A 27,086-nucleotide genomic window follows, 5' to 3' on the forward strand; every position below is an offset into this window, starting at 1 on the left:
TTTTAAAAATAACCATCAGAAAAAGGAGCAGAGTTTCTCCTGGTGTGAGTTTTCTGAGAGTCACTATTCTCGGGGGGCATGGCATTGTCAACACCCTTCCTGTTGAGCACCTGAAAGCTCTTTCCTCTTGTCTGAGGCTTTTTCCTTTCTTTTTCTTTGTCCTTTTCTAATTCCTTCTCTCGTTTCTTTCTGTCTTTCTCTTCTTTTTCTTTTCGCTCTTTCTCTCTCTTCCTCCTCCTCCTCTCTTTCGAAGTCAGCCTGTCTTCTTTCTCGCTAAAGTCTTGGATGAGGATTTTGGGGACGGGGGTTTTATTGGTTTCCCCACGGAGACGCCGAAACAGACCCAGACGTTTTGGAGCGCCCGACTTTGTCGGCGAGTTGGGTTGAGCTTGTGTATCTTGTGTCAGTGTGGATGTCTGTTCTGAATGTGTGTTTTCTTGCTGCTGTGGCTCTTTGAAAGTGTCCTCAGAGAGGATTGTGGGATACGAAACCCGTGCGCTGGAACTCCGGCGCACGCGGAGGTGAGCTGGTGGGACGTTTGGGTTTGAGGATTTTGACGATTTTGAAGATTCTAACTCCTGACTGTTTCCTGGTATTGCACATTCACTGTTATGAGGGTTGCCAGATCCAGCAGCACAATCCTCTTTTTTACACTCTGGGTTACCTGATCCAGCAGTCACAAGCTCTCTTACGTTCTCTGAGTTGTCAGATCCGGTTGTGACATTACCTTTGTAATCTGGGTTGCCAGATCCAGCAGCATAATCCGTTATATTGTTCTCAGGCTTGCCAGGTTCACTTGTAGAAGGCACTTTGTTGCATTCTGGGTTGCCAGATCCACTGGCCACATGTTCTCTGGTGTTCTCTGAGTTGTCTGAAACAGTTGTGACATGCACTTCTTTGTGATCCGGGTTGCCAGATCCAACAGCAGAATCTGCTATATTGTTTTCAGGCTTGCCAGGTTCACTTGTAGAAGGCACTTCGTTGCATTCTGGGTTGCCAGATCCAGTGGTCACATTCTCTCTGTTGGTCTCTAAGTTGTCTAATTCAGTTGTGACATGCACTTCTTTGTGAGCCGGGTTGCCAGATCCAACCGCAGAATCCGCTATATTGTTCTCAGGCTTGCCAGATTCACTTGTAGAAGGCACATTGTTGCATTCTGGGTTGCCAGATCCACTGATCACATGCTCGCTGGTGGTCTCTGAATTATCTGATGCAGTTGTGACATGCACTTCTTTGTGATCTGGGTTGCAAGATCCATCAGTAGAATCCACTATATTGTTCTCTGCGTTGCCAGATACAGTTGTAACTTGCATGTCATTACATTTTGGGTTACCAACTGTATTGCTCTCCGAATTTCCAGATCCGACAGTAATATCCACTGTGTCGCTTTCTTCGTTGCCAGATCCAGTTGTAACTTGCAAATCATTACATTCTGGGTTGTCAACAGCAATATACATGCCACTGCTTACTGGTTTTTCAGTTTCAGAGGTAACATCTGTGATGCTGCATTCAGGGTTGCCAGATTCACTTGTAACAGGCATTTTGCTGCTCTCTGGGTTGCCAGATTCAGGAGCAATATCAACACCACTGCTTTCTAATTTGCCTGATTCAGCAGTAATATCTATTGTGTTGCATTCAAGGTTTTCTGATCCAGGAGCAGCATGCATTTCATTGCTTTCTAGATGGACAGATCTACAAGCATCATCCTTAAAACTTTCTGTGAGATTGTTTGATTCATCAGTAGCACTGACCTCACAACATACTGTATTTTCAGATTCAGATGATTGATCTACTTCACTATTTTTGGGAGTGATCTGGCTGATTTCTTTGATACATGTCTCAACAGACTGTGTCAGTACTACCTCCTGAGGTTCAAGGATGATGGTGTCATCAGCAGAATCCACTTTACACTGCTCTGGGTTGCCAGATCCTACTGCAGTGGAATCTATTGGACAGTGCTCCAACTCTCTAGAAGTAACAGTAGCATCCATGTCTTTGTGCTTTTGGTTGCCTGATTGGAATTCCTCATCGGGATTTGCTGGTCCATGCAGATGCTCAGTTTCACTTTCTTGTTCAGTTTTTAAAGAGGGTAATGTTAGCACTATTTCAGGTGGTTGTAATGTCTCTTTACCACCTCTATGAGAGTAACTATCATTCTCGTCTAAGCTTTTATCTTGTTTGTCATCCTCCAGTCTTTTTAAAGAGTCTGATATCTGTGGGTCTGTGGTCTCCTCAGGGAGAACATCAAACTTTTGCTGAATTCCTTTCTCCTCATTTTTCTCTACAGCTATGCTTACAAACAAATCTGTCTGACTTTCTGAATGTTCATGTTTTTCATGTTGATTATGAGATGTTTGAGACCTCTCTTCCTCTTGGACAACATTTATCTGTATCTCTGGAATATTTTTCTCATTTTCTCCAGTTCTTATGGTGTTTGGCAACCTATCTTCTTCTGTTTCTGCTTCTTCCTGGATGTTGTTATCTGGTTTTATTTCCTCTTCCTGTTTACTGGAGTCAGTCTGTATGTCATCTTCCTGTGATGTTTCAGCAAGTGTGCTTCCTTCACACGACTCTAACGTTCTCTCAGTCTCCACTGTCTGTTCATCTCGACACGTCTGTTTGTCTGTATTCTGTTCATTTGGTTTTATTGGTGCATCTGTACTCCGTTCATCTTTTTCTCTGTCTTTTTCTTTGTTTTGTTCAACCTGGTTCAGTCCTTGCATTTCTGTACTCTGTGCATCTTGATTTGTGTGCTGCTGTATATGATGATGTGTCTGTATGCTCTCCTCAACCACACACACAACCACACCAGCGGTTCTTTCTTCCTCATCACGTCGTGTTGTTTCAGAATTATCCTTCCGTTGGTTCAAAGATGTTTCTGTAGGTTCTTTCTCAAAAACATCACATTCCATACTGGAGGACACCACCACTGAGATGTTTGGATGTGCGTTGTGATCTTTGTGTGCGCAGAACTCGTCTGCTAGCCTGTCCCGTTTGGCCCTTTGCTCCCCAACGATACCGCACACACTTCTCCTCCTCACCTCCTCATCGTCACTCTCCTCCATCAAACTTCTTGAGAATTTTCTTCCCCCTCCATCCCACTCCTCTGTGTCAGTCTTACTGCTCCTCTTCCTCCATTTCTTGCGCAGAACCGAAGGAGAAAGAGAAGAATGTGAGCGCATGAGAGGAAGAGTCAGGCTCCCCTTCGGACGCTCTTTCTTTTCTTGTTCTTTTGGTTTATCTTGCGCTCTCTCCCAAACCATCCGGTGTCCGTGACAGCGCTCTCGTGGGTCAAAGGTTGAGTTTGGTTTGTCTTTTTTCCATTTCTCCAGCTCTTTCTCGGTTTGTTTTTGCAGGTCCGCCAGGGACAGGGACACCGAACATACCTGAGGGTGTAACAGTGGTTTTGAGTAAGAAAATCTATTAGGACTTAAAGGAATGGTTCACCCAAAAATTTAAATTACCCCATGATTTAGCCATCCTAGGGTGTGTATGACTTTCTTCTTTCAGAGGAATACAATCTAAGTTATATTCAAAAATGTCCTGCCTCTTCAAAGCTTTATAAGGGCAGTGAATCACTGTAGAGTTTCAATAGTCCAATAGAAGTCCAATAAAGTATATAACGTCAGGTTATGGACCCCAACATCCCCAACCAAGTTTTGTTTACAGCAAAGGAAAACCAGTCTCCTCTTGGCTTATATCAAAATGCCCTAACATTTTTCTTGTTTTGTACTTCTAATTCGTGACCGGTGTTTTGTTTTGCTCTTTCCTCTGCGCTTCCGTGTTTGTCACTTCTCACTGAAGCTTATGCTATGCCTACGTCATCTGCTGAAATGCTACTCTTTTCTTACACAAACGCATCAGTTCACTTTAAGAGGCCTTTACTAAACCCTGAGTCATGTGAAGTACTTTTTATGATAGATGGATGCATTTTATTGGACTTCTATTGGACTACTGAATCTCAACAGCCATTCTCTGCCATTATAAAGCTTGGAAGAGCCAGGACAGTTTTTTTTTATATAACTCCAGATTGTATTCATATGAAAGAACAAAGTCATATACATCTAGGATGGCTTGAGGGGGAGTAAATCATGGGGTAACTTTAATTTTTAGGTTAACTATTCCTTAGGTATGTTCACAGCAACGCAAATGTTCAAAGTGAACATTTTTGCATAGTCACATCAGCAAAATTAAATGTGGGGGAAAAAGGTCTAGTGTTAATGGTAGTATGAAGCACAGCTCACACAGAAGTCACTTCTAAGCGGCTTTATGTTGTTCAATGTGGCAAATATGTTTGAACTACAACCTATTTCAGAATTTATCACCGTCACACAAATTCCCCAAACATGAGAATTCCTATTGAGTAAGTGTGACCGCGCATTGATGTGTAAAAGCAGCAAATTGTGAGTAACCCCAGTTCACAGGATTAAATATGATGTAAACAGGCCCAAATTCAGTTGAGTTAAAAAATCATTAATATTACCTCATGGATAAAGGCATCTGTCTGCTCATGTTGGACACACTGTTTAACACCTCGCAGTCTCTCCAGCGTTTCCATCTGTCCATCACACTCCTTTCGCAGCCGTCCTTCTCCCAGACATCGGCGGACCAGCACCACTGCGACCTGAAACAAAACGCGCACACCTGCAACACAAACAAGCTGTGGTCAATGCGTGGACTTCAACAACAGCTCAACATGGCAATAAGTGTATTAAAGGTGCACTAAGTATTTTTCCAAAAAACAAAATACAAAAAAAAAATGGATGATGCTTTTGACAAATGTGTTTTAAATTATGAAATCCAGTATAACTACTGGCCTAGAAAACTTTTTATTCTGTATAGTGCAGGTTGTGCTGTGCTGACACCCTGCTTTGATTTTATATATCCACCTTTTTCTTCAGTGCAGAATTAAGCCTATAGGTGAGAATTCTGGTTCATTATTCGCTATGGGGAAGTAACGAGAAGAATAACAACGTGCAGTAAACGGTAAAACTCTTAGCACTACAAACCAGTGTGAACGCATTTCAAAAGTTATAAATTGATTTGTATTTCAATGAGTGAAATAAGTATTTGAAATCACAAAACATGGCTTAGTACGTGGTGGCAAAACCCCTGTTGGCAATCACAGAGGTCAGACGTTTCTTGTAGTTGGCCACCAGGTTTGCACACATCTCAGGAGGGATTTTGCCCATTCATCTTTGCAGATCCTCTCCAAGTCATTAAGGTTTCAAAGCTGATGTTTGGCAATTCGAACCTTCAGCTTCCTCCACAGATTTCCTATGGGATTAAGGTCTGAAGACTGGCTAGGCCACTCCAGGACCTTCATGTAATTCTTCTTGAGCCACTCCTTTGTTGCCTTGGCCGTGTGTTTTGGGTCATTGTCATGAATTACCCATCCATGACCCATTTTCAATGCCCTGGCTGAGGGAAGGAGGTTCTCACCCAAGATTTGATGGCTCATTGTCCCATTGATGCGGTGCAGTTGTCCTGTCCCCTTAGCAGAAAAACACTCCCAAAGCATAATGTTTCCCTGACGTGTGGATGGTGTTCTTGGGGTCATAGGCAGCATTCCTCCTCCTCCAAATACGACGAGTTGAGTTGATGCCAAAGAGCTTGATTTTGGTCTCATCTGACCACAACACTTTAACCCAGTTCTCCTCTGAATCATTTTGTTCATTGGCAAACTTCAGACGGGCCTGTACATGTGCTTTCTTGAGCATGAGGACCTTGCGGGTGCTGCAGGATTTCAGTTCTTCACGGCGTAGTGTGTTACCAATAGTTTTCTTGGTGACTATGGTCCCAGCTGCCTTGAGATCATTGACAAGATCCTCCCGTGTAGTTCAGGGCTGATTCCTCATCGTTCTCATGATCATTGAAACTCTACGAGGTGAGATCTTGCATTGCGCCCCAGACCGAGGGAGATTGACAGTTATTTTGTGTTTTTTCTATTTGCGAGTAATCGCACCAACTGTTGTCACCTTCTCACCAAGCTGCTTGCTGATGTAGCCCATTCCAGCCTTTTGTAGGTCTACAGTCTTGTCCCTGACATCCTTGGACAGCTCTTTGGTGTTGGCCATGGTGGAGAGTTTGGAATCTGACTGATTGATTGATTGCTTGTATTTTGTACAGGTAACAAGTTGAGATTAGGAGCACTCCCTTTAAGAGCCAGAAATTTTGCTGAATGATAGGGGATCAAATACTTCTTTCACTCATTAAAATGTAAATCAATTTATAACTTTTTGGAAATGCTTTTTTTCTGGATTTTTTGTTGTTATTCTGTCTCTCACTGTTCAAATAAACCTACTATTAAAATTATATACTGATCATTTCTTTGTCATTGGGCAAACATAAAAAATCAGCAGGGGATCAAATAACTATTTTCCCCACTGTAGTTGAAAACACACCATAGCAGAAGAAGAGATCCCAGACTCTGAGCAAAGTGTCGAAGGGCAGGTGACGGCTGTACAGACACATCAGCCAATCAGTGGCAAACATGAGAGGCTCCACCCCCTGATTCTGTAGGTGTTTGTGTGCGGCTGGACACAGTTTTTTCAAAATGCTTGAGAGAACAGCAGCATCGAATAAAACACCTTCCTGAAGAGAAAGAAAAATAAAAACCTATTTATAATTTCTTACACGTTTAACAGCTGTTTTAAAGATGAAGTTCACTTCCAGAACAAGATTTACAGATGTACTCACCCCCTTGTCATCCAAGATGTTTTTCTTTCTTCAGTCATACAAAAATTGTGTTTTTTGAGGAAAACATTTCAGGATTTCTGTCCATATAGTGGACTTCTATGGTGCCCACGAGTTTGAACTTCCAAAATGTAGTTTAAATGCAGCTTCATAGGGCTCTAAACGATCCCAGCCAAGGAAGAAGCATCTTCTCTAGCAAAACAATATATTTTTTTTAATGAAAATTTATATACTTTTAACATCAAATGCTCATCTTGTCTTACTCTTACTCCAGTGTTCAAGCGGAGCAAGAAAAGATGAGCATTTAAGGTTAAAAGTATATAAATTGTAAAAAAAAAAAAAAAAAAACTGATCGTTTTGCTAGATAAGCCCCTTCTTCCTCAGCTGGGATCGTTTACAACCGCATTTGGGATCGTTTGAAGCCGCATTTAAACTGCATTTTGGAAGTTCAAACTCAGGGCACCATGGAAGTCCACTATATGGAGAAAAATCCTGAAATGTTTTCCTCAAAAAACATAATTTCTTTACGACTGAAGAAAGAAAGACATGAACATCTTGGATGACAAGGGGGTGAGTACATGATCTGTAAATTTTTGTTCTGGAAGTGAAATTTAATGGTTACTGTAAAGATGCCCTACCAGCAGAGGGCTGTAGTATCCAGGGAGGTAGAGCTCACTAATCTGCACCAGACACCAGAACGCCTCCTAAAACAAAGCAAACAATTAGGCCTGTTAAGCATCAAGCATGCAACTTTCTGCAGTAGCCTATGAAGAAGGTTCCTATTTCAAATAAAATCTGTTCTTTTTAACATTCTATTCATCAAAGAATCCACAAGCTTCCACAAAAATATTAAACAGCAAAACTGTGTTCAACATTGATAATAATAACTGTTTCTTGAGCAGCAAATCAGCATATTAGAATGATATCACATAACACTGAAGACTGGAGTAATGATGCTGAAAATTCACAGGAATAAATTGCATTTTACAATATATTCAAAGAAAAAAAACATGGTTTTAAAAAAAATAATCATAATATATTACAATATTACTGTACATTTGATCAGATAAATGCAGCCTTTGTCAGTAAAAGTTAGAGTAGAGGTTTTTTTTAAACTTAGTTAAACAGTAATCCACATTATGAATGTGTCAAGTTTCACATATTATTGTGTTATAGCTCTGTGTTATTTACTGTACCTCAGCAGGCATGTTCATCAGAAGGACAGCAGCAACTGGACCTTGCGCTTGACAGTAGCCCTCGTCTGGACGATGCTGTGTGTACGCCTTCAGGACCTCCAGCAAGTCCTTCTGACTGCTCATACAGAGACCAGACACAAGCAGACCCCGAATGAGACAAGAGACATTAGGACTAATGTTGTGAATTATAATGCTACAGATCACATTGCATTAGGGGAGAGCAGGAAAAGGCAGTACAGTACCCATGACCGTCTTTGGACTGGAACATCTCATGGAAGGGAAATTGTCTGTCTGTGTCTCTTTTGATGATATCCGTCCATCCCTGATGATCTGGAGCTTCAGCTAGACGCTAAACGAGTCACAGAGGAAACACAGGCCTTATATACAGTTGAGGTCAAAAGTTTACATACACCTTGCAGAATCTGCAAAATGTTAATTATTTTACTAAAATAAGAGGGATCATACAAAATACATGTCATTGATCATTTAGTACTGACCTGAATAAGATATTTCACATAAAAGACATTTACATACAGTCCACAATAGCTGAATTTATTAAATTGACCCTGTTCAAAAGTTTACACACCCTTGATTCGTAATACTTTATTACCTGAATGATCCACAGCTGTTTTTTTCTTTGTTTTTTTGTGAAAGGTGTTCATGTGTCTCTAGTTTGTCCTGAACAGTTAAACTGCCTGCTGTTCTTCAGAAAAGTCCTTCAAGTCCAACAAATTCTTTGGTGTTTTAGCATTTTTGTGTATTTGAAACTTTTCCAACAATGACTGTATGATTTTGGGATCCATCTTTTCACACTGAGGACAACTGAGGGACTCATATGAAACTATTACAGAAGGTTCAAACACTTACTGATGCTCCAGTAGGAAACACAATGAATTAAGAGCGGGGGGTGAAAACTTTTGAACAGAATGAAGATGTGTACATTTTTCTCATTTTGCCCAAATATATATATATTTATAAAACGGTTAGTTCCATTCCTCAATTCTGATTGGTCAGCAGCTGTGTCGTATTCATGATACGGCACTGCTATGACCGCTTCACTCAACGGTTTTGTGTATCATTGAACCCCCTTAGCAACCACCCTTAGCAACATAAACACAGCTGCAGCAGTTAGGGACTACTTTTTACAGCGGAAGGCAGTTAATGATTTTACTTTATGAAAACGTACAACTTAATATATATAAATTAATATATATTTTTGATTTTAATATTTTTATTGTGTGGTAACCGTTTTATAAAAGCAATAAGGTACTTGAGGCCGTGCTGTATCATGAATAAATCACGGCTGAAGGGGTTGCAGGCACTCCGCTTCGCGTCGTGCCTTAACGCCCTTCAGCCGTGATTTATTCATGATACAGCACGGCCTCTCGTAGCTTATTGCTTAAATATATATATATATATATATATATATATATATTTTATTTAGTACTGCCCTTCAGAAGCTACAGAAGATATTAAATGTTTCCCAGAAGGAATTCAAAAAGTTTAATGCACCATTTTTCCTTCTGGAGCATCAGTGAGCATTTGAACATTTTGTAATAGTTGCATATGAGTCGCTCAGAGTCATAAAAGATGGATCTCAAAATAATTTGCAAAGGGCTCAAATAAACAAAAATGCCCTCTTGTTTTGGTAAAATAATCAAACATTTTGCAGATTCTACAAGGTGTGCATAAACTTTTGACTTCATCTGTAACAGTATAAAAAAACATGAGAGAAATATGACCAATCACTTACTTTGTAGAGTTCGCTATTTTTTTCTTTTCTATTCTTAGCTCCACAGAGTAACGGCCAGCCCTTTGCCCTAAGGGATGCTGGGATGCCCTTCTGACACTGACCTTTGACCTGAGACAAAGGAAGAGAGCTGAGCCATGCAGTCAGCCATTGTAAGACTCATGCTGTGAAAGCTGTTTTGACTGACATTGACTCCAGAATTCATTCAGATTTTTGGAAATGTAAGCACTTCCAAAAAAGGTTTAAAAAAAACACTTTTAGTAATCACATATAATAGCATTAAATATAATAATGATCCCAAATCTTTTTGAAATGATTGGTCAAGGTACATACAGAGGAATTTGCAATGTTTGCAATATTTGACATTCAACATCCTGTATCATATGTAGGCCAACTGACAGTGATATTTGAGGTCTCACACAACAATCAACAGACAAATCAAGGCATAAAGAATCAATCAAGATCATATTTAGCTAAATGCATTTATTTTGAAAACTAGTTTGATATGTTTTGTTTGGTATGTCATCATATCTAATTCAAACAGGAGACTTCTTATTTATGGTCAGCTTGAGAGAATGACAGCTGGTGAAACATCTGGGCAATGTGCACATTGCTAGTTCATTAACTAATTACTGATTTATCAATTTGAAATTTGTTTAAAAGTTATTATTCTTTCCTTTCTCTGTCCCTTATGAAATGAAGTGTGCTTAACTGTACTGAATGTGCACTTGCAGCTTACTTTAAATCTTATAACTAAGTATCAAAAATAAGTCTCTTCTGCTCACCAAGCATGCACTTATTTGATCTAAAGTACAGCAAAAACAGTAACATTTTTTGAAATATTTTTACTATTTAAAATAACTGTTTTCTATTTGAATATATTTTAAAATGTAATTTATTCCTGTTATTCCTGTGATCAATATTTTCAGCATCATTACTTGTCTTCAGAGTCACATGATCCTTCAGAAATCATTCTAATATGCTGAATTGCTGCTCAAGAAACATTTTTTATTATTATCAATATTTAAAACAGTTGAGTACATTTTTTCAGGATTCTTTGATGAATAGAAATATGCAAAGATCAGCATTTATCTGAAATAAAAAGCTTTTGTAACATTATACACTATTCCATTCAAAATCTTGGAGTCAAAATATATATATTTTTATTTTTATATAAAAAACTTTTTTTTGGAGGGTGGGGGGGGGTAATAAAAAATGAATACTTTTATTTAGCAAGGATGCTTTAAATTGATCAAAAGTGATGATAAAGTCATTTATAATGTTACAAAAGATTTCTATTTCAGGTAAATGCTGTTCTTCTGAACTTTCTTTTCATCAAAGAAGCCTGAAAAAATTCTACTCAGCAGTTTTCAACATAATAATAAAAATAAATGTTTTTGAGCAGCAATTTAAATATTAGAATGATTTCTGAAGGATCGTGTGACTGGAGTAATGAGTAAGTAAGTAAGTACTCTTTTTTTATTATGCGAAAGTGTACTTGTTTTTCAACAAGGGGTTGGCACAAAATTTCTAATTTTATTTTTGCACGACTAAAAAAAGTGTTCTTAATTTGAAAATTTTTGAAGAAAGGTTGCCACAACAATTTTAGAATTGGCCTAAGATAGATATCCATGTTTTCCATTGTGAACTATACATCTCTCCCATCAGATAAATGTGCATTTCGTATGTTTTTATGATATTTTCTATCATAGTTCTTAGACATTGCCATGTCTGAATAAAAAAAATAACAACAAATGTCTGAATTATATTCTGGTCCATTGATACACTATATTGCCAAAAGTATTGGGACACCCCCCTCTAATGAACAGGTTTGACTACTTTAGTCATTTCTAGGAGTACAAATCTTAATGTTTAAGCATATAATGAAATTCTAGGGAATTGTGCACTTTTAATTTTATAGCAACAGTTTGGACAGGACACTTTTCTATTCTGACAATGCATCTGTGTATAAGCCAGAGTTAAATAAGGAAATGATTAATTCAGTCAGTGTGGAAGAACTTGACTGGTCTTGATAAAGCTAAGTCCTAATCTCAGCTAAACACCTCTGGTGTGACTTTAAATGCAGACCTTGAGCCAAAAACTCATCACCAAACACCAAAGGTTTGTACATATGAGTACAGTCATTTCAGACACTTCCAAAACGGTTGCAACAGAGATGGAAATACAATTTTTAAATACATGAATCATGTTTTCATCTTTGTTCCACAGTTTTGGAAGTGCCTTTTTCTGTTCTAAAGAAGGGGGTGTCCCAGTACTCGTGTCCATAGCGCATGTACAAATCATTGGTGTTTGGTGATGAGTTTTTGGCTCAAGGTCTGCATTTAAAGTCACACCAGAGGTGTTCAGATGAGATTATGACTTTGCTTTCTGCAGACCAGTCAAGTTGTTCCTCACTGACTGAATCAATCATTTCTTTTTTAACCTTGCCTTATACACAGAGGCATTGCCATGTTAGAATAGAAAAGGGTCCTGTCCAAACTGTTGCTATAAAATTAGAAGCACACAGTTCCCTAGAATATCATTATATGCTTTGTACTCATAGAAATTACTAAAGTAGTCAAACCTGTTCATTAGAAGGGGGTGTTCCAATACTTTTGACAATATAGTGCAACAATGTGGCCCACGATGTGCCAGATGTAGATTTGCACACAAGTATACAACAGCAAGACAGACACACCTTGTTGCTCTTTTTCTCCATCACCTGCTCCCACTGAGACATGAGGCTGAGCCACTTGGACTCTCGATGTCTCACTAACTCAGGACATGGGCCATCACTGTCAACAACACAAAATCAGTAACTACACTCACAATACAGTGGCATTTTTCACTGTTCATTCACTGTACAGTCACTTTGAGCCATACTTTCCACTGAAGCAGAAAATAACACACCTTTACCCTGCTTCCTAACTCGCTCTCGCTAAAGCGCGTCCCCGTACCAGAGCAAAGCATGAGTGTCATAAGAAGGCAAACACACAGAAAACAGGAAACCACACTCTGACAGGCTAGAAATCACCATGGCAACATGACAGGATGTTGAGAAGGAGAAAATGAGAGTAAGAGGTGCGGAAGGTAACGGTAACTTATAATCGAATGATCAAAACTGTTAATAATGGATAAGAAGTGTTTTACAAAAATGATTTGAGCACAGATATTTATATATTTAATCACACGCACTGTGCTCAACTAGTTACAAACACTTAAATCAGGTGCCACCCAAACTCTGAGATGTTATGAATAGACACTGACATCAACACTGACCTGTCAGTTTCTCCATTGCCTAGAATGAAGCCAAAGCGGTTCGTCTCCACAACTGTAACCTCCGGCCCATGAGTCTCCTCCTCATCCTTGCTATGGTCTGGATTAACAGACATCTACGTGTGTATGAGAGAGAAATGCATTCATTAACAGGATGTCATGTTTAATATCGAATGTATTTCTATGTCAATCGCCATTTTAAAAGCAAATTCAGTTGCATAACACAATATACATGGCACTGTAGTATGTACTGATGTTTAACCTGTAATATGTATTGATTTGGAAGTAAACACTATTTACTAAAACACTATTTTTTGATAAAGGTCAATAGAGTAAGTTACCTTCACGCTTCTGCCCAACTCAAAGGTGCCGTTGTCCTCTACTGGGAGGGAAGACAACTGAGACAAAGACTTCCGCTGTAAAGTCAGCTAGTGTGTGGTTGTGCATGTGTGTGTGTGTGTGTGTGTGTGCGTGTTTTGCCATCTTCCTTTACTATGAAAATCAAATAGCCCAGTGATTTCTTTAACCATTATAAGGAACTGAAAGTGCAGTTACACTAGTGCCCTGCGAAGATGACATGTATCAGGTAACGTCATTTATTATTAATTGAGAGACCAGATTGAAATTTGTACTTTATTTGTCACTCTGCAGGACTGGAGTAAATGTGAGGGATGTGAGAATTTGTCATTGGCTTTGTTTTGAAATATATTCCAAATGGTTCATATTATACTATTATTTCAAAAATACCTGAGTTGCACCATACAACTCAAAAAGGAAGTGTTTCATATAAAACTTCCTCATTAAAATGTGTGAATTTTGCCCTGAATGGTGGTAAATATGGACACACCTTTTAAAAAAGTTGAGGTCAAATGTTTTCATACACTTTGCAGAATCTGCAAAATGTTAATTATTTTACCAAAATAAGAGGGATCATACAAAATGTTACATTATGAAAATGGCAACATGTGCACAAGAGAAAATATTAGTTGAATTTATGAAAATGACCCTGATTAAAAATTTACTTTACATAAACTTGATTCTTAATACTGTGTTTTTACCTGAATTATTCACAGCTGTTATTTGTTGTTGTTGTTGTTGTTGTTGTTGTTTAGTGATAGTTGTTTATGAGTCCCTTGTTTAAACAGTTAAACTGACGGCTGTTCTTCAGAAAAATCTTTCAGGTCCCACAAATTCTTTGGATTTTCAGCATTTTTGTGTATTTGAGCTCTTTCCAACAATGACTGTATGATTTTGAGATCCATATTTTCACACTGAGGACAACTGAGCGACTCATATGCAACTATTACAGAAGGTTCAAACACTCACTGATGCTCCAGAAGAAAAATTATGCATTAAGATTTGAAGATCAATTAAACTTATTTATCTTCTGGGAAACATGTAAGTACCTTTTGTAGCTTCTAAAAGGCAGCACTAAATGAGAAAAATATGATATTAAGGCAAAATAAGAAAAATGTACAAGTTCATTCAAAAGTTTTCACCCCCGGATCTTAATGCATAATTTTTCCTTCTGGAGCATCAGTGAGTGTTTGAACCTTCTGTAATAGTTGCATATGAGTTCCTCAGTTGTCCTCAGTGTGAAACGATGGATCTCAAAATCATACAGTCATTGTTGGAAAGGGTTCAAATACACAAAAATGCTGAAAAACCAAAGAATTTGTGGGACCTGAGAGACTTTTCTGAAGAACAGCAGGCAGTTTAACTGTTCAGGACAAACAAGGCACTCATGAACAACTATCACTAAACAAACACACACAGCTGTGGATCATTCAGGTAACAACACAGTATTAAGAACAGGGTCATTTTTTATCAATTCAACTATTATTTTTTCTTGTGGCCTATATGTAAACATATTTTATGTGAAATATCTTATTCAGGTCAGTACTAAATAGAAAATAACATGCGTTTGTATGATCCCTCTTATTTTGGTAAAATAATTAACCTTTGCCGTTTCTGCAAGGTGTATGTAAACTTTTGACCTCTTTAAATTAAGTCAATGATATGTTCAAACATTATGATCTGCAATTTAGCACAGCTGGAAAATGTATTGACCAATCAGAAACATACTACTAAACATTATAAGGTGTTGGAGTTTGCCAGGCATATGGGCCTACTAAGACACAAAGTTGCTCCAAATCACCACTGTGTAATTATTATTATTTTTATTTTTATTAATTTTTTTTTAGGATACACAAACAGGTTTTAACTACCAATATTGTAGTAAAACACATTTAAAATCTGTAAACTATAGAAAATAATTAGTAAAAGTGAACTCGTTCTGTCACTTCAAAATTAAGCATGTATAACGTTAACAATAAATACCTGATTCAAACTAACATTCAAAGTGATAAATATAAATTAGTAAAAAGATAGGCTTAACCTAACCAATAATATTTCCAGATTATCATGTTTTTCTGTTAAAACAACATTTTTGTGTATTTGCAATCACAATGTTTTTAACAGGTGTAATATCTTTACAGAGAAATCACAGCAGTGACAGGAAACTGGTGTCGTGAAAAGATCCTCTGATGCATCTGGGACAAAATGCTCTCAGACCAGAGCGGCTTTAGCAGGAACCTCTGGGACCAGGGAGGTTGAGAGAGGAGCTCTGGGACTAAAGCAGCCTTGGACACCAGCTCTGGCTGAGGCTACGACCACAAATATTAGGGCGGCCTTGACTGGAACTTCTTTGTGTTCTTTCCCATCAATAGGGGAACCTTTGTGGTCGACATGGCGGGCGTCTGTGTGACCCGACTGTGTCAGAAACCTCTGAGAAATTTTGCAACTGGAGCTGCCATGACACAGAGCTCTGGAGTTGCAGCAGCAGGAACCTTCAGATCTGGGACCAGGGTGGCTCTGAAAAGGTACCCTGTCGAGTGACATCTGTGGTGCCTAAGACTCTGACCTCACTGACCTCAGCAGGTCCTGGAGCAGCAGTGTTTAGGGTGGCATTCACATTGATTTCTGAAGCGGCCCTGATAGGATCTTTGGGACCCGGCTGCCTGTGGCAAGAACCTTTAGATCGGCAGTGTGAGGGACCTTAGGGACCAGCGAAGGTGTGAAATGGGTCACCTAGGAGTATCATGTGAGGAACCTCTGTGGAGCCTGGTCGGCTTTGTCCCGCCAGTCCAGTAACTCAATGATGTGGCGACAGTGGGGGCCTTGGTTGACCATCACTGTCAGAACCACCTCTGCAGGAACTGGACTGGGATGGTCAGGCTAGAAGAAAGACCGATTTTTACGATGATCAGATGGAAGTGGTTTCTCAAATAAAGATTTAGCTCAGTCTGTTTGTCTATTTAAATATCTCAGTGTTCCCTGAGTCTAGAATGTTATAAATTGCAAACAGTAAATGAGAGATGACAGAGAGAGCACAGTCTACTTACAAGGCTGAGGTACGCCCCTTTTGCTCAGATGCCCAAAGTGCCCTTCTGTCAGAGGGCACCTGCAGGTCCTAAAAACTCTTCAATTTTGTTGTATCAAATTTAAGGCCATAAAAAGTTTGAAATATGCTAAATAGTATAAGAAAATACTTAATTATCATTTAGGAGGTCGTACATTTGGTGACGGAAAGACGAGAATCGCGATAGGGCTGGATTAAACTTCAAAAGGCAATGATGTCATTGAATAAATATGCATGCTGTAGGGTTCAAAGTCAAAACGCGGCACTGATGTCTTTATATGAATGTATCTGAAGAGAACCGACTGTCCTCAGAAACATGTCGTTGTCATTTTCATTTATTGCCTGATAAACAGCGTTAATGCTGATTTGTATCAAAGAGTATAGAATACCAAGAGGCGAAACTCTGTTGCTGTTTTGGTAACAGCCACTAAGTGGCGCCTCGGTAGCGCGGCCGCCATTTTGGAGTGAAAATTCCAACTGGACAACAGCACAGAAGCAGACAGAATGACAACGAAATAGAAGTCAAAGTGGAAATAAAAGAACACACTGTCTGCGGGGAGGTAGTGTGTGACCTTAAAAAGTGCAAAAAGTCACTCTACAATGTTAGATTTATTTTACGGATCAGAATTCATCAAATCTTAAGGCCCCGTTTACATGAAGGGAAGACGCAGATATTTCCCTGCGGTTTGGCCTCTCATTTACACGAAAACCCCGTTTTTATCACAGAAAACGATTATTTCTAAAAACTCCGGTCAAAGTGGATAAATTTTAAAACGCCTTTAAAACGGAGTTTTGAAAACGATGACGCATATTTATAGTCATGTGACGCATTTTGTATCAATAGATGTCTATGTTTACACCAGTAATTGCGTCTGTGCTATTCACTGTCACACTGCTGCTAAAGAGATTTACCTTGTACACTCTTCAAATTAAAGTCCTAAAATGATGACAGAAAATTGACTCACAGTTGCTGTCCTGCAAAACATGCCGACAACTGCTTTTCAGATAAAATATGAATGAGCGCGATATTGACGTGTCAGCGGATGATGAGATATTTCCGTAAATTATCCCGCCAGAAGAATTGTGTGAAAACTTATTACATCTGTATAATTTGAGGCTTTACGCATGCGCAGTAGGGCGAATTTGATGTTTTCCTACGTTTCAGTGTGGATGAGAAACTTTTGGAAAACGCTAGTGTGGACGGAGAGCGTTTTAAAATGAAAACTCCATTTTCAAATGTATCCGGATTAATGTAAACGTAGCCTTACACACCCAAAATTTTCACAGCCAGTTCAGAAATGCAATAGACAATTTCTCAATTTAAGTCATCACTAAATGTTATGACTACTACAGTAAAAGTTGTATTGTATTATTATATATGTTTTATGATATCAATTGTGGAATCCAACCATTACATTTGAGGCAGCCTGCTGTATTTTTATTTTATGCAACTTAATGCATTTACTATTACTATTATTATTTACTATTATAGGTCTGAAATATATATTGTATTTATACATTATATTGTACGTGTTAAACCCATGGATCACACTACAAATATCGATGATCTTACAGAACATGATGTATTGCTGTGTCTTTCATAACTAAATAATTAAATAATTTTGGAGTTTTTAGTCATGCTTTAACGGACATTAATATAATATAATAATGCAAAAACAGTTAACTGTTAAGCTGTTATATTCCTGTCGTATATTTATTGTCTACCATTCCCAATTTTTTGATGCATGTCCTTAATTTAATTATATATGTTGGTATTAGTTCAGCGTTTATAATGCTAGAGCAAAGATTTTGCGAAAAATAAATGCAAGACAAAGTCTGTTTTTCATAATATACGTTATTTTGTGTTGTCATATTTTTTAATTGCATTAATAACAAAGGTTAGGGTACGTACAAAACATACAAAAATCCTTTTAATAACAAACGAGTTATGTTTTAATAATTAACAGAACTAGCCTAATATAATACAAAAATTCTTAAGAAATAAACGGAAAGGAGTAAAAAAAATTATATATATTTAAAAATGTTGTCATGATTCAGGTTATGTATTTTAGCTTTAAAGTACTTTTTTTTTTTAAACGCTGGCGGCTGGTGCAAAAAAATTTTAGGGGGGCGCACACAAAATGAATCACACTGTTAATACAGGTTTTATTATCAGTAAAGTAATTATTAAACATTTGTAATCATCCCAAAAAATATAAGCCATTTATATTAATGTGATTCAGAGATAAAGGCCATAATACTAATGTTATCCACACGAGGGAGCCACAGGTTAAATCTCAAAGACAGAGAAAATAAATTGATTTGTAATAAAACATTGCATATAAATTAATTTTCATAGTTATATATAGTCCAATATAATAAGTAATTATAATGCTATTGACAATATATTTGTATGTCCAATTAAAGAAGGAACACTATATTATATATATCTATTTTAATATTGTGCTTATAATAATACTAACATAAACACTCACAATTTACTTGAAAAAAGACATCTACATAAACCCTTACTTGTACCCCGACGATTGAGTTAAACTGCATTGTTTTAGTTAACGTTACTTTCTGTGTAGTTGCCCACAACGCTTCGGTGACAGGACTTTGAAATAACAAACAATGAAAACAATAAAAGGCATGACTTACATCGCATCTAGCAAGCAAACTCTATCCAAGCTCCATGATTCGTAAGTTTATTTTATTTATTTTTTTCTTCATTTGAACGGCTTGTGAAAGATAAAATCAAATTTACTTTCATCTCGGAAAAGATATTGCACATATTTGACAGTCGAGAACGGTCCAATCACATGAGGACAAAATATATAAAAACAAGATTGATTGGCTAAGATCTAAAGTGGGAGGGTCTGGGGCGCCGTACTCTGCGCCCCGAGGACAATCTGAAACAAGCCAATCAGAGCTCAGCCTCAAGTCACATGCGTTTCAAAATTTGGCCGGCGTCCCGCATACACAAACAAACGAAAAACAGTTTAGATTTTTTTTATTTTTAACAGGTGCTAACATAACTACCAGTCGAATAGTATGTAAAAAAAATGCAATTTCGTAATTATTTTGCAATATGTATTAAACTTATTTTTAACATGTTAATAGTCTTCTTCCTTGGCTAACTTGAGGGGGGGCGGCGCCCATAGGGGGCCTATGGACCAGCCGCCACTTTAAGCAGCTGATATTTGCCATAGCGACAGCATTGAGGTAGTGGACTGCCGAGTGGCTTTCACTCCAAAATGGCGGAAGTGTAGGGCTGCTACTGGGCGGCGCTGTTGCAATGGAACATTCTATAGACCTTTCTCACAACTTCCGTATTTTGCGCCGGAAATACGTAATTGCTGTGTAAACCCATTTCCGCCCCGGTATGCCGGTAACCAGTTAAACAACGTGAAAAACGCTTAACGTGGCTTAATGTATGTAAAAAACGACCAGGAAACCGCAAGTTTCTGTCAGACCTTACGTGGAACAAACATTAACTACTATCAAAAGAACGAGCCCTTATTCCTCATATAAAGTGAATAATATCACGTTAAGCGTTTTCTCCCCCATAGAAGCCCATTATAAGGAAACAGCTTAACGTGGTTTACGTACCTCAACAGCGACCAGGGAAAACCAAACGTATGTTAAATTTGACTTATAATAAATACTTGCTGCTGTCAAAAGAACGAGCTCTTATTCAGCATATAAAGTGCGCGCCCCATAGAAGTCCATTATAACAAACAATGTTAAGCTTTTTCCTTAATGGAGTTCTATAGGGAGAAAAGCGTGATATTATTCACTTTATATTATTCACTTTATATGCTCAATAAGAGCTAATTATTTTGACAGCAGAAAGTGTTTATTATAAGTAAAATTTTAAGCCACGTTAAGCTTTTTTTTTTTTTTTTTTTTGTATAATAGACTTCTATGGGGCGCGATCACTTTATATGCTGAATGAGAGCTCGTTCTTTTGAGAGCAGCAAGTGTTTATTTTAAGTGAAATTTAACAGAAGTTTGGTCTTCCCTGGTCGCTGTTATAGTAAGTTAATAAACCAAGCTGTTTCCTTATAATATGGGGAGAAAACGCTTAACGTGATATTATGCACTTTGTCTGTGGAATAAGGGCTCGTTCTTTTGATAGTAGTTAGTGTTTGTTCCAAGTAAGGTATGACAGAAATTTGGGGTTTTCTGGTCATTTTTTACGTACGTTAAGCGTGTATAAACGCGGATAAACTCTTAGTGGAAAAACGTATATCCTTTATCCAATTTGTTCCTCTGACGGAATTTTCCTACACGACTCTTATGGGGTCTGCAAAAGTTATCTTTGACAAACCAGCGAGGGAAGTTGTGTAGACTCTCTCCATTTTAATTTTAAATTACCCGGCTTTCTGCTGTGTTGACATTACACAGGAAGTCTGCATACCCTGCGATTGCGTATTTCCGGTTTCTGTGAAAAAGGCAACAGTGGCTGTGTCCAAATTCAGGGTCTGCATCCTCCTTAGGATACTTCCTACCAGGTTGAAGGAGGAGGGGTCCTCCGAAGACCGCAAAACCTGGAAGTAGGTGTCAGTGAATTTGGACAGCCTACACTTCTTTCAGTTCCCTCCCTTCCCCGTTGCTTATATCCTGTCGCCTAGCAACCGTGACAGCGCTAAGCAAGAAGTAAGGTTATCTGTACTGCACAAAACAAAATAACTACTCTTTCATCCCTAAAAGCGTTAAAAACATCTTCAATCACTATCAAGAAATTAGCTGTGTGTAAGGGGATATTCACACAGGCAGTTAGAAAGAATCTAGTTTACGAAAGTGATGTTTTTTAACATATATACATACAAATGTAAAAAAAAAAAGCGCTTAACGCTAAAACCAAAGGCCTAACTAGACAACCGCTGTAAAAAAATTTTTTTTGAAACGCCAGTTTTTTTAAAACTTCCATCATTACTACCGCTTGCTTCGTCCGCCATTATTTGAAAATTCTGGAAGCGCTCTGCCGAAAGGAATTGTAGGATAGGTAGGACGGGAAAGGATCCACCAGACCCATCCTTCAAATTCGGGGAAAAGGAGGACGTATTTGTGGGTAAAGTCTAGAAGGGATACAGCTATGGCTACTGGGCATGCGCACATCAGTCTAACGTTATTTTTGTCACACTGTACAACAATAATACTTTTTTTGTATTATAGTAAGGGCTAAGTTTAGGGTTGGGGTAGGTGTAGACGTTAATAAAACACAATCTAATAGGTAGAACAATTAATTTCATTGTTAGTTTCCGGTCTGAGCTGTATACCCTCTAGCCACAACCGTATTTGTGGGCCGCATTTGAAGGATCCTATGAATTTGGACAGCCTTCGTCGCGGCGCTGTGACGTAACATCCTTCAAATGAGTCCTCCGAAGGATGTAGACCCTGAATTTGGACACAGCCAGTATCTGGCTGCGTCCTGCAGCACTAAAGACACGCCCACAACTCAAGACACGCCCCCTAAAGACACGCCCCATAGCCGTGACGTCACCATATGTAAACATGCCTAAAGCTCGTGACACGCCCACTAAAGACACGCCCCCTAGACGAGGACGCAGACAGATGACATTCTTTTTTCAGCGTTGCAAAATACACTTAAGAGAAAAAAAGAACTAACAGTTTATTTTCAAATTGGCGCAAATCTAATAATTAGCAGTTTATTTTCAAACTGGCTCCAGTGAAAAAACATTTAAACAATTCAAACACTTTATATGATGAACAAGGAATTTATTTTAATATGGCAAACAAACAAAACAAATATGGCTTTTTCCCTCTCTCTTATTCACTGGCACGCAGTCACGCCAGGACCAGCAATAGATACAGGTTCATAAAAAATAGCCTAAATTGGTCCTTAATGACATCCGTATGAACTTTTATCCCCTTCTGTCCTAAAATGGACACAAACGTATGCTCACACACACAAACAAACACAAACACAAACACAAACACACACACACACAAACACACACAAACACACACACACACACCCCATGACCAGCAATAGATACATGTACATAAAAAATAACCTAAATTCATCATCAATTTTTAAATTAAAAACAAATGGGTCCATGAGCCATGACTGCATATTCTTCTTCAATGAAGGTGTTCCCATGCAAGACGAATTCCTCCAGCGCCTCCTCACATTCGTAGGCCCCCATGGTGAGGAAGCGTGGGGCCTGTACTTCGCCCTTGAAGGCATTGGCTTCTTTCAACTGGTTCTGCTACTTGCGTGTTTTCTATGTTCTGTTGAAGAGATCAAATATAACTAGATTTGCAATTCCAGGGAATTAGCAGTGCATGCAAAGGAAACCACTGCCCTGCCCTCCACCCAGCTTTTATGGATGACATTTCTGTCTATTTTGCAATAATACTTCATACTGTACATCTACATTAAAGACTATGGTCTGCTCCCACCATATCTGGTGCTTTTAAATAGGAAACTGTGTCTCCAAAGTATCTTACTATGGAAGTTTCCTGTTCTTCCATGTCAGTAACCTGACCAAAAAAATAAACAAGTCATTAGCTATGGGTAAAAAAATAAATAAATAAAATAAAATACATGCTGGTTTTTGCTGGGGTTTGAAATGTTTTGAACCCCTCAATACCCCAAACTTGTCCTATGTTAGAATGGATGTTAAAGAATATGTGCTTAATCTGAAGTGTGTTACATTAAAAGAAGTATCATGAAGGGGTGAAAGCATGCCTATATCTCCACCCGCACACTGCCTTTGCCCAACCTAAGCACTGATATAAGCCTCATCTAAGATTTCTTTGCATTGAAAGGGGGGAGGCATGCAGTGAAACACCTGCAGAGCCCACATACACACCTCCCCTGCCCTGGTCTACCACGTTGTTTTTGTTACTAGAGAATGTACGGTAATGTGAATGTAATGTGTGTCCAGCCATCCAGGGAGCTCTGGCATAACAGAAATAGATGATGCAGGAAAGGCAAGATGACAGATGAGAGAGGGTGGTATTACCACGGATACATCCATGTTGACAATCTGACCAAAAAAAAAAAAAAAAGTCATTAATACTTTGTGATCTTAGTGTGATGCTACTGTGATGCTCTTGACTGAAAACTGACCATGACATCATCCAAAATGAAGGGATCATTCTTCCCCCGTTTTGCTTCGCCAACAGCCTAATAAAGTAATCACAAACCCAAGTTAAACAGCGATTGTCATGTGTCAGGCCTACTTCAGACAGTTTTATGTTCCCATTTCACTACATGAATTGCAGATGACTAGTCTGTTCTTCATTTGTTGTGCCATGAGTTTCTGTTATGACTGCCTTGAAATTACAAACTTTTACCTCCGTCTCCTCATGTCTTCACCTCCTCAGGCGAAATACTGGGTGTCGAAGGCCGCTTAGCAATTCCCTTGACGCCTCTGTCCAGTGAGCGAACACTTCTTCATGGCTAGATAATGTGGTTTTTGGAGGTAGTTATTTCATTTTCCCCACATCAGAAATGCAAACATTATAACATGAATCCTGCCATGAACAGTTAAATATCTGAATGCCCACGTGTGACTTACTTGTCCAGTGGGAAATTTTCCATCAACATCACACACCACCACTTCCTCAGCACTGGCATATCCTCCTGAACAAAACAAAGATAGAAAAACATTTTAGTAAATATGTTTTTAAATATATATTTTAAAAGCTACCCCAAGCAAATAGAAATAACAGTTCCTTACAATTGTGTAGTCAAAAGGAGCATCCAGAGCAATGTAAAAGGCAGACAGCACAAAAACAAAGAGCATAAAATGATGGGGCGTTGCTAGACCCTTTTTACTGGGGCACGTGCCCCGGTAAAAATATGCGGTGCCCCAGTAAAATCTCCAATTTGAGTTATAATTTTCGTTGATAATCCCAAAATAAAGACATTAAACTACATGTAAAAACTGAATTTATGAGTAATGGGGGCCTGTGCCCCAGTAGTGCTTTAGGTCTAGCAACTCCCGGTGGTATTAAGACATGAACTAACCGTAAAGCTAAAATAAATCTCACCATCAGCATAAAGATGCCACAGTCTGAAACCTCAGAATCTTCTTCTTCTTCTTTGACTTTCATTGGCAGTTCACAAGCGATGTGTACTACCGCCATCTCCTGGGCTGTGGTGTGATCGACTTTCAGAACGGTAAAGACACGCCTTTTTCTAAAGTTACGCCTGCTCGCGACACGCCCCTGTCTTGCAGGACGCAGCCGGACCCTACTCGAAAAAGGTCTATTGACTTTCACTTCTTGTCAGTATAAGTTTTTTGGCGACAGCATGGAGGTAGTGGACTGCCGAGTGGCTTTCACTCCAAAATGGCGGAAGCGTAGTGCTGCTACTGGGCGGCGCTGTTGCAATGGAACGTTCTATTGACTTTCACTTCTTGTCAGTATAAGTTCTTTGTTTGTATACAGCCGTTACTAGGGAAACCCTAATATTTCAGCGCTCTTAAAGCGCCCCCTTGTGACAGAGAATGACTTATTCTTTTCCACATTTTTCAGCTCTTTATGGTCAAATTATTGCAATTATCGACCTACGTTGTTATGCAGCATACACAGAGTTGTAAATGTGAAAGAAGTTAATGTGCCTTCTAAAAATCTAAACAAATAAGATAGTAATATTTATGTTTTAAATAAATATAATAAATGATAAACTCGATTTATCCCTTTTAATGGTATAAAGGCTGAAATTCCATTGAATAAGATAGTTTGTTTTGTTTTGTGTGAACCTGTATCTGAATTATAAATCATGCCATTTTATGCCTTAATATTCTACCGTACATTGTCAAATCCTACTCATACTGTTCATTTTACTTCTGCGGCTCTTAAAAAGGGTCACAATTTGCCTTAAATTGATGTTTAAAATATTTTAAATAGTGAAATAAAATTCCTTCCTTAATATGTTTGTTTTATATCTATACTCTGCAGTAAAGCCTGTTGTCTACAATCTTACAATACAATACAAATTGTACAATACAATACAATAAATACAATACAAAGTGAAAAAAAATATTACTGATTCTGTTGTTTGAGTCCTGAAACGCAATTTAAACTTCAAATAATGCATAATTTGTCTTATTAATGACATTATTACTTGTTACATAAGTAACTGGATGCCTACAATGAGGTGATGGACCCTAGGGGCTCTTTAATGCCTTGTTTCAGATGCCCTTTTTATACATTGAGCACCTGCCCCTTTAAAGGTCTCTGCACGGCCCTGATGTTGATTACTACCGAAGCTTCGAAGCTCAAAAAATGGTATTCGGACCAGCCCTACTGCATTATATTAAGCATACATTTTCCTTTATACATGATCAAAAATATATTGTAAGAAGTGTGTGTTATTTGGGTTATGATTGTAAACTCACCCTCGTCCCTGTGATCTTGTCACAGTCCAGAAGTCTCAGCAGACGTGATGGACCCTCATCTGCTGACGGACTGATTACCGCTCTGATCTAGAGGTGGGACGTCCTCCATTTGCTGGTCATTGGTGGTGGTGGGGATTTCAGGAGCGCTAGGAGGAGTGTCCTGATGATCATTGTCCACAGAACAGACAATGTCCTGTATAGACGTCTGATCTAAGGAGAGCAATATCAACCAAAAGCTTGTTTTAATCAAATTCTGCATGTTCATATAATTTTTTCATTAAGGGGAATGGTTTTTGTCAGTTGAAATATTTTTCAAACTTTGTTAAAACAATTATTACGTGTAGTGTAAAAACTAATTTATTTGCATTTGTATAATGTGTTGGTTGTGTGTGTAAATGGTCAGAGCTCATTATTTACCATCAGTACTGCCCTGGTCCTCCTCAATCTGCTCCACCTGCTCACCCTGAGCTTTGGTGGATTTGGGGCGAGGCAGACAGAAGAAAGAGGCAAACCTCCTAAACCTCCTCTTTTTCTGCCTCTTCTTCTTAGACTTGTCTCCCCCTTTCTCCTTCCTCTCCTGCCCGCCTCTCTCACCGATACCCACAGGCGTCTGGTCAGGACGAGGATGGAGCTCCGCCGTGTGGTCGGTATGTGTCAGTGTTGAACAGGGATTGACCCCGTCCACACATCCACCTCCTTGCTCGAGAAGCCCCTGTCTGCAGCCTGCAGATCGAGGCGGGGCTGAATCTGGGGCGGGGCTGCACGTGTCGCCCCGCCCACATGCCTTCTCATTGGTTGTAGGTGAATTAATAATGTCGAGATCATAGACATATATAAATATTTATTATGTCTATGGTCGAGATAACGTAACTCCCACAACTCATCTCATTGGTGGCAAAGTAATGACGTTGAAAACATTATGGCGTTAAAGGAAATGAAATAGCAGATAAAATAGCAAAGGAAGTTACTAAAAATAATCAAATTGATTTTACAGTTAGTATTAGTAGAACAGAAATTAAGAGTATTATTAAAAATAAATTAAAGAAACAATGGCAACAGCAATGCGAAGAAAATAGGAAAGGCGATGGTTTCATAAGATTCAAAGGAGAGTGGGAGAAATAAGGTGAACAGGGAGGAATAGGCGAGAAGAGACAATAATATCAAGGCTTCGGTTTGGACACAGTGGAATACGTCATATTAGAGTGCAGGAAATATGAAACTGAAAGAATTAGAAGAAATGAAAATATGTTTCAATTTAGTCGATATACTTCGGGAAGGGTCAACAGATTGTTATAAGGTGTTATTTCAATTTCTTAGAGAAATTAATGTATTTCAAAGATGATACAATATTCTCGAAATTACTG

The 27,086-nt window shown here is 38.5% G+C and overlaps 1 protein-coding gene across 1 annotated transcript; it reads right to left on the reverse strand.

The window, feature by feature from the left end:
* Window positions 1–2: 2 nt before the first annotated feature.
* tbc1d10c (TBC1 domain family, member 10C) lies at window positions 3–26,606 on the reverse strand. Its single transcript, XM_073821207.1, has 16 exons — window positions 26,600–26,606; window positions 26,140–26,445; window positions 25,801–25,932; window positions 23,896–23,960; window positions 16,031–16,155; window positions 15,805–15,938; window positions 15,493–15,677; window positions 12,922–13,034; window positions 12,341–12,437; window positions 9,646–9,753; window positions 8,135–8,241; window positions 7,893–8,007; window positions 7,335–7,400; window positions 6,405–6,594; window positions 4,484–4,644; window positions 3–3,386 (listed from the first exon to the last, which is right to left on the reverse strand). The coding sequence occupies exons 1-16, from the start codon at window positions 26,604–26,606 to the stop codon at window positions 3–5; spliced, it is 5,295 nt and encodes a 1,764-aa protein (XP_073677308.1).
* Between the last annotated feature and the right edge of the window lie 480 nt (window positions 26,607–27,086).

The sequence above is a fragment of the Garra rufa genome, chromosome 16 (assembly GCF_049309525.1).
Source record: "Garra rufa chromosome 16, GarRuf1.0, whole genome shotgun sequence".
NCBI classification, from domain to species: Eukaryota; Metazoa; Chordata; class Actinopteri; order Cypriniformes; family Cyprinidae; genus Garra; species Garra rufa.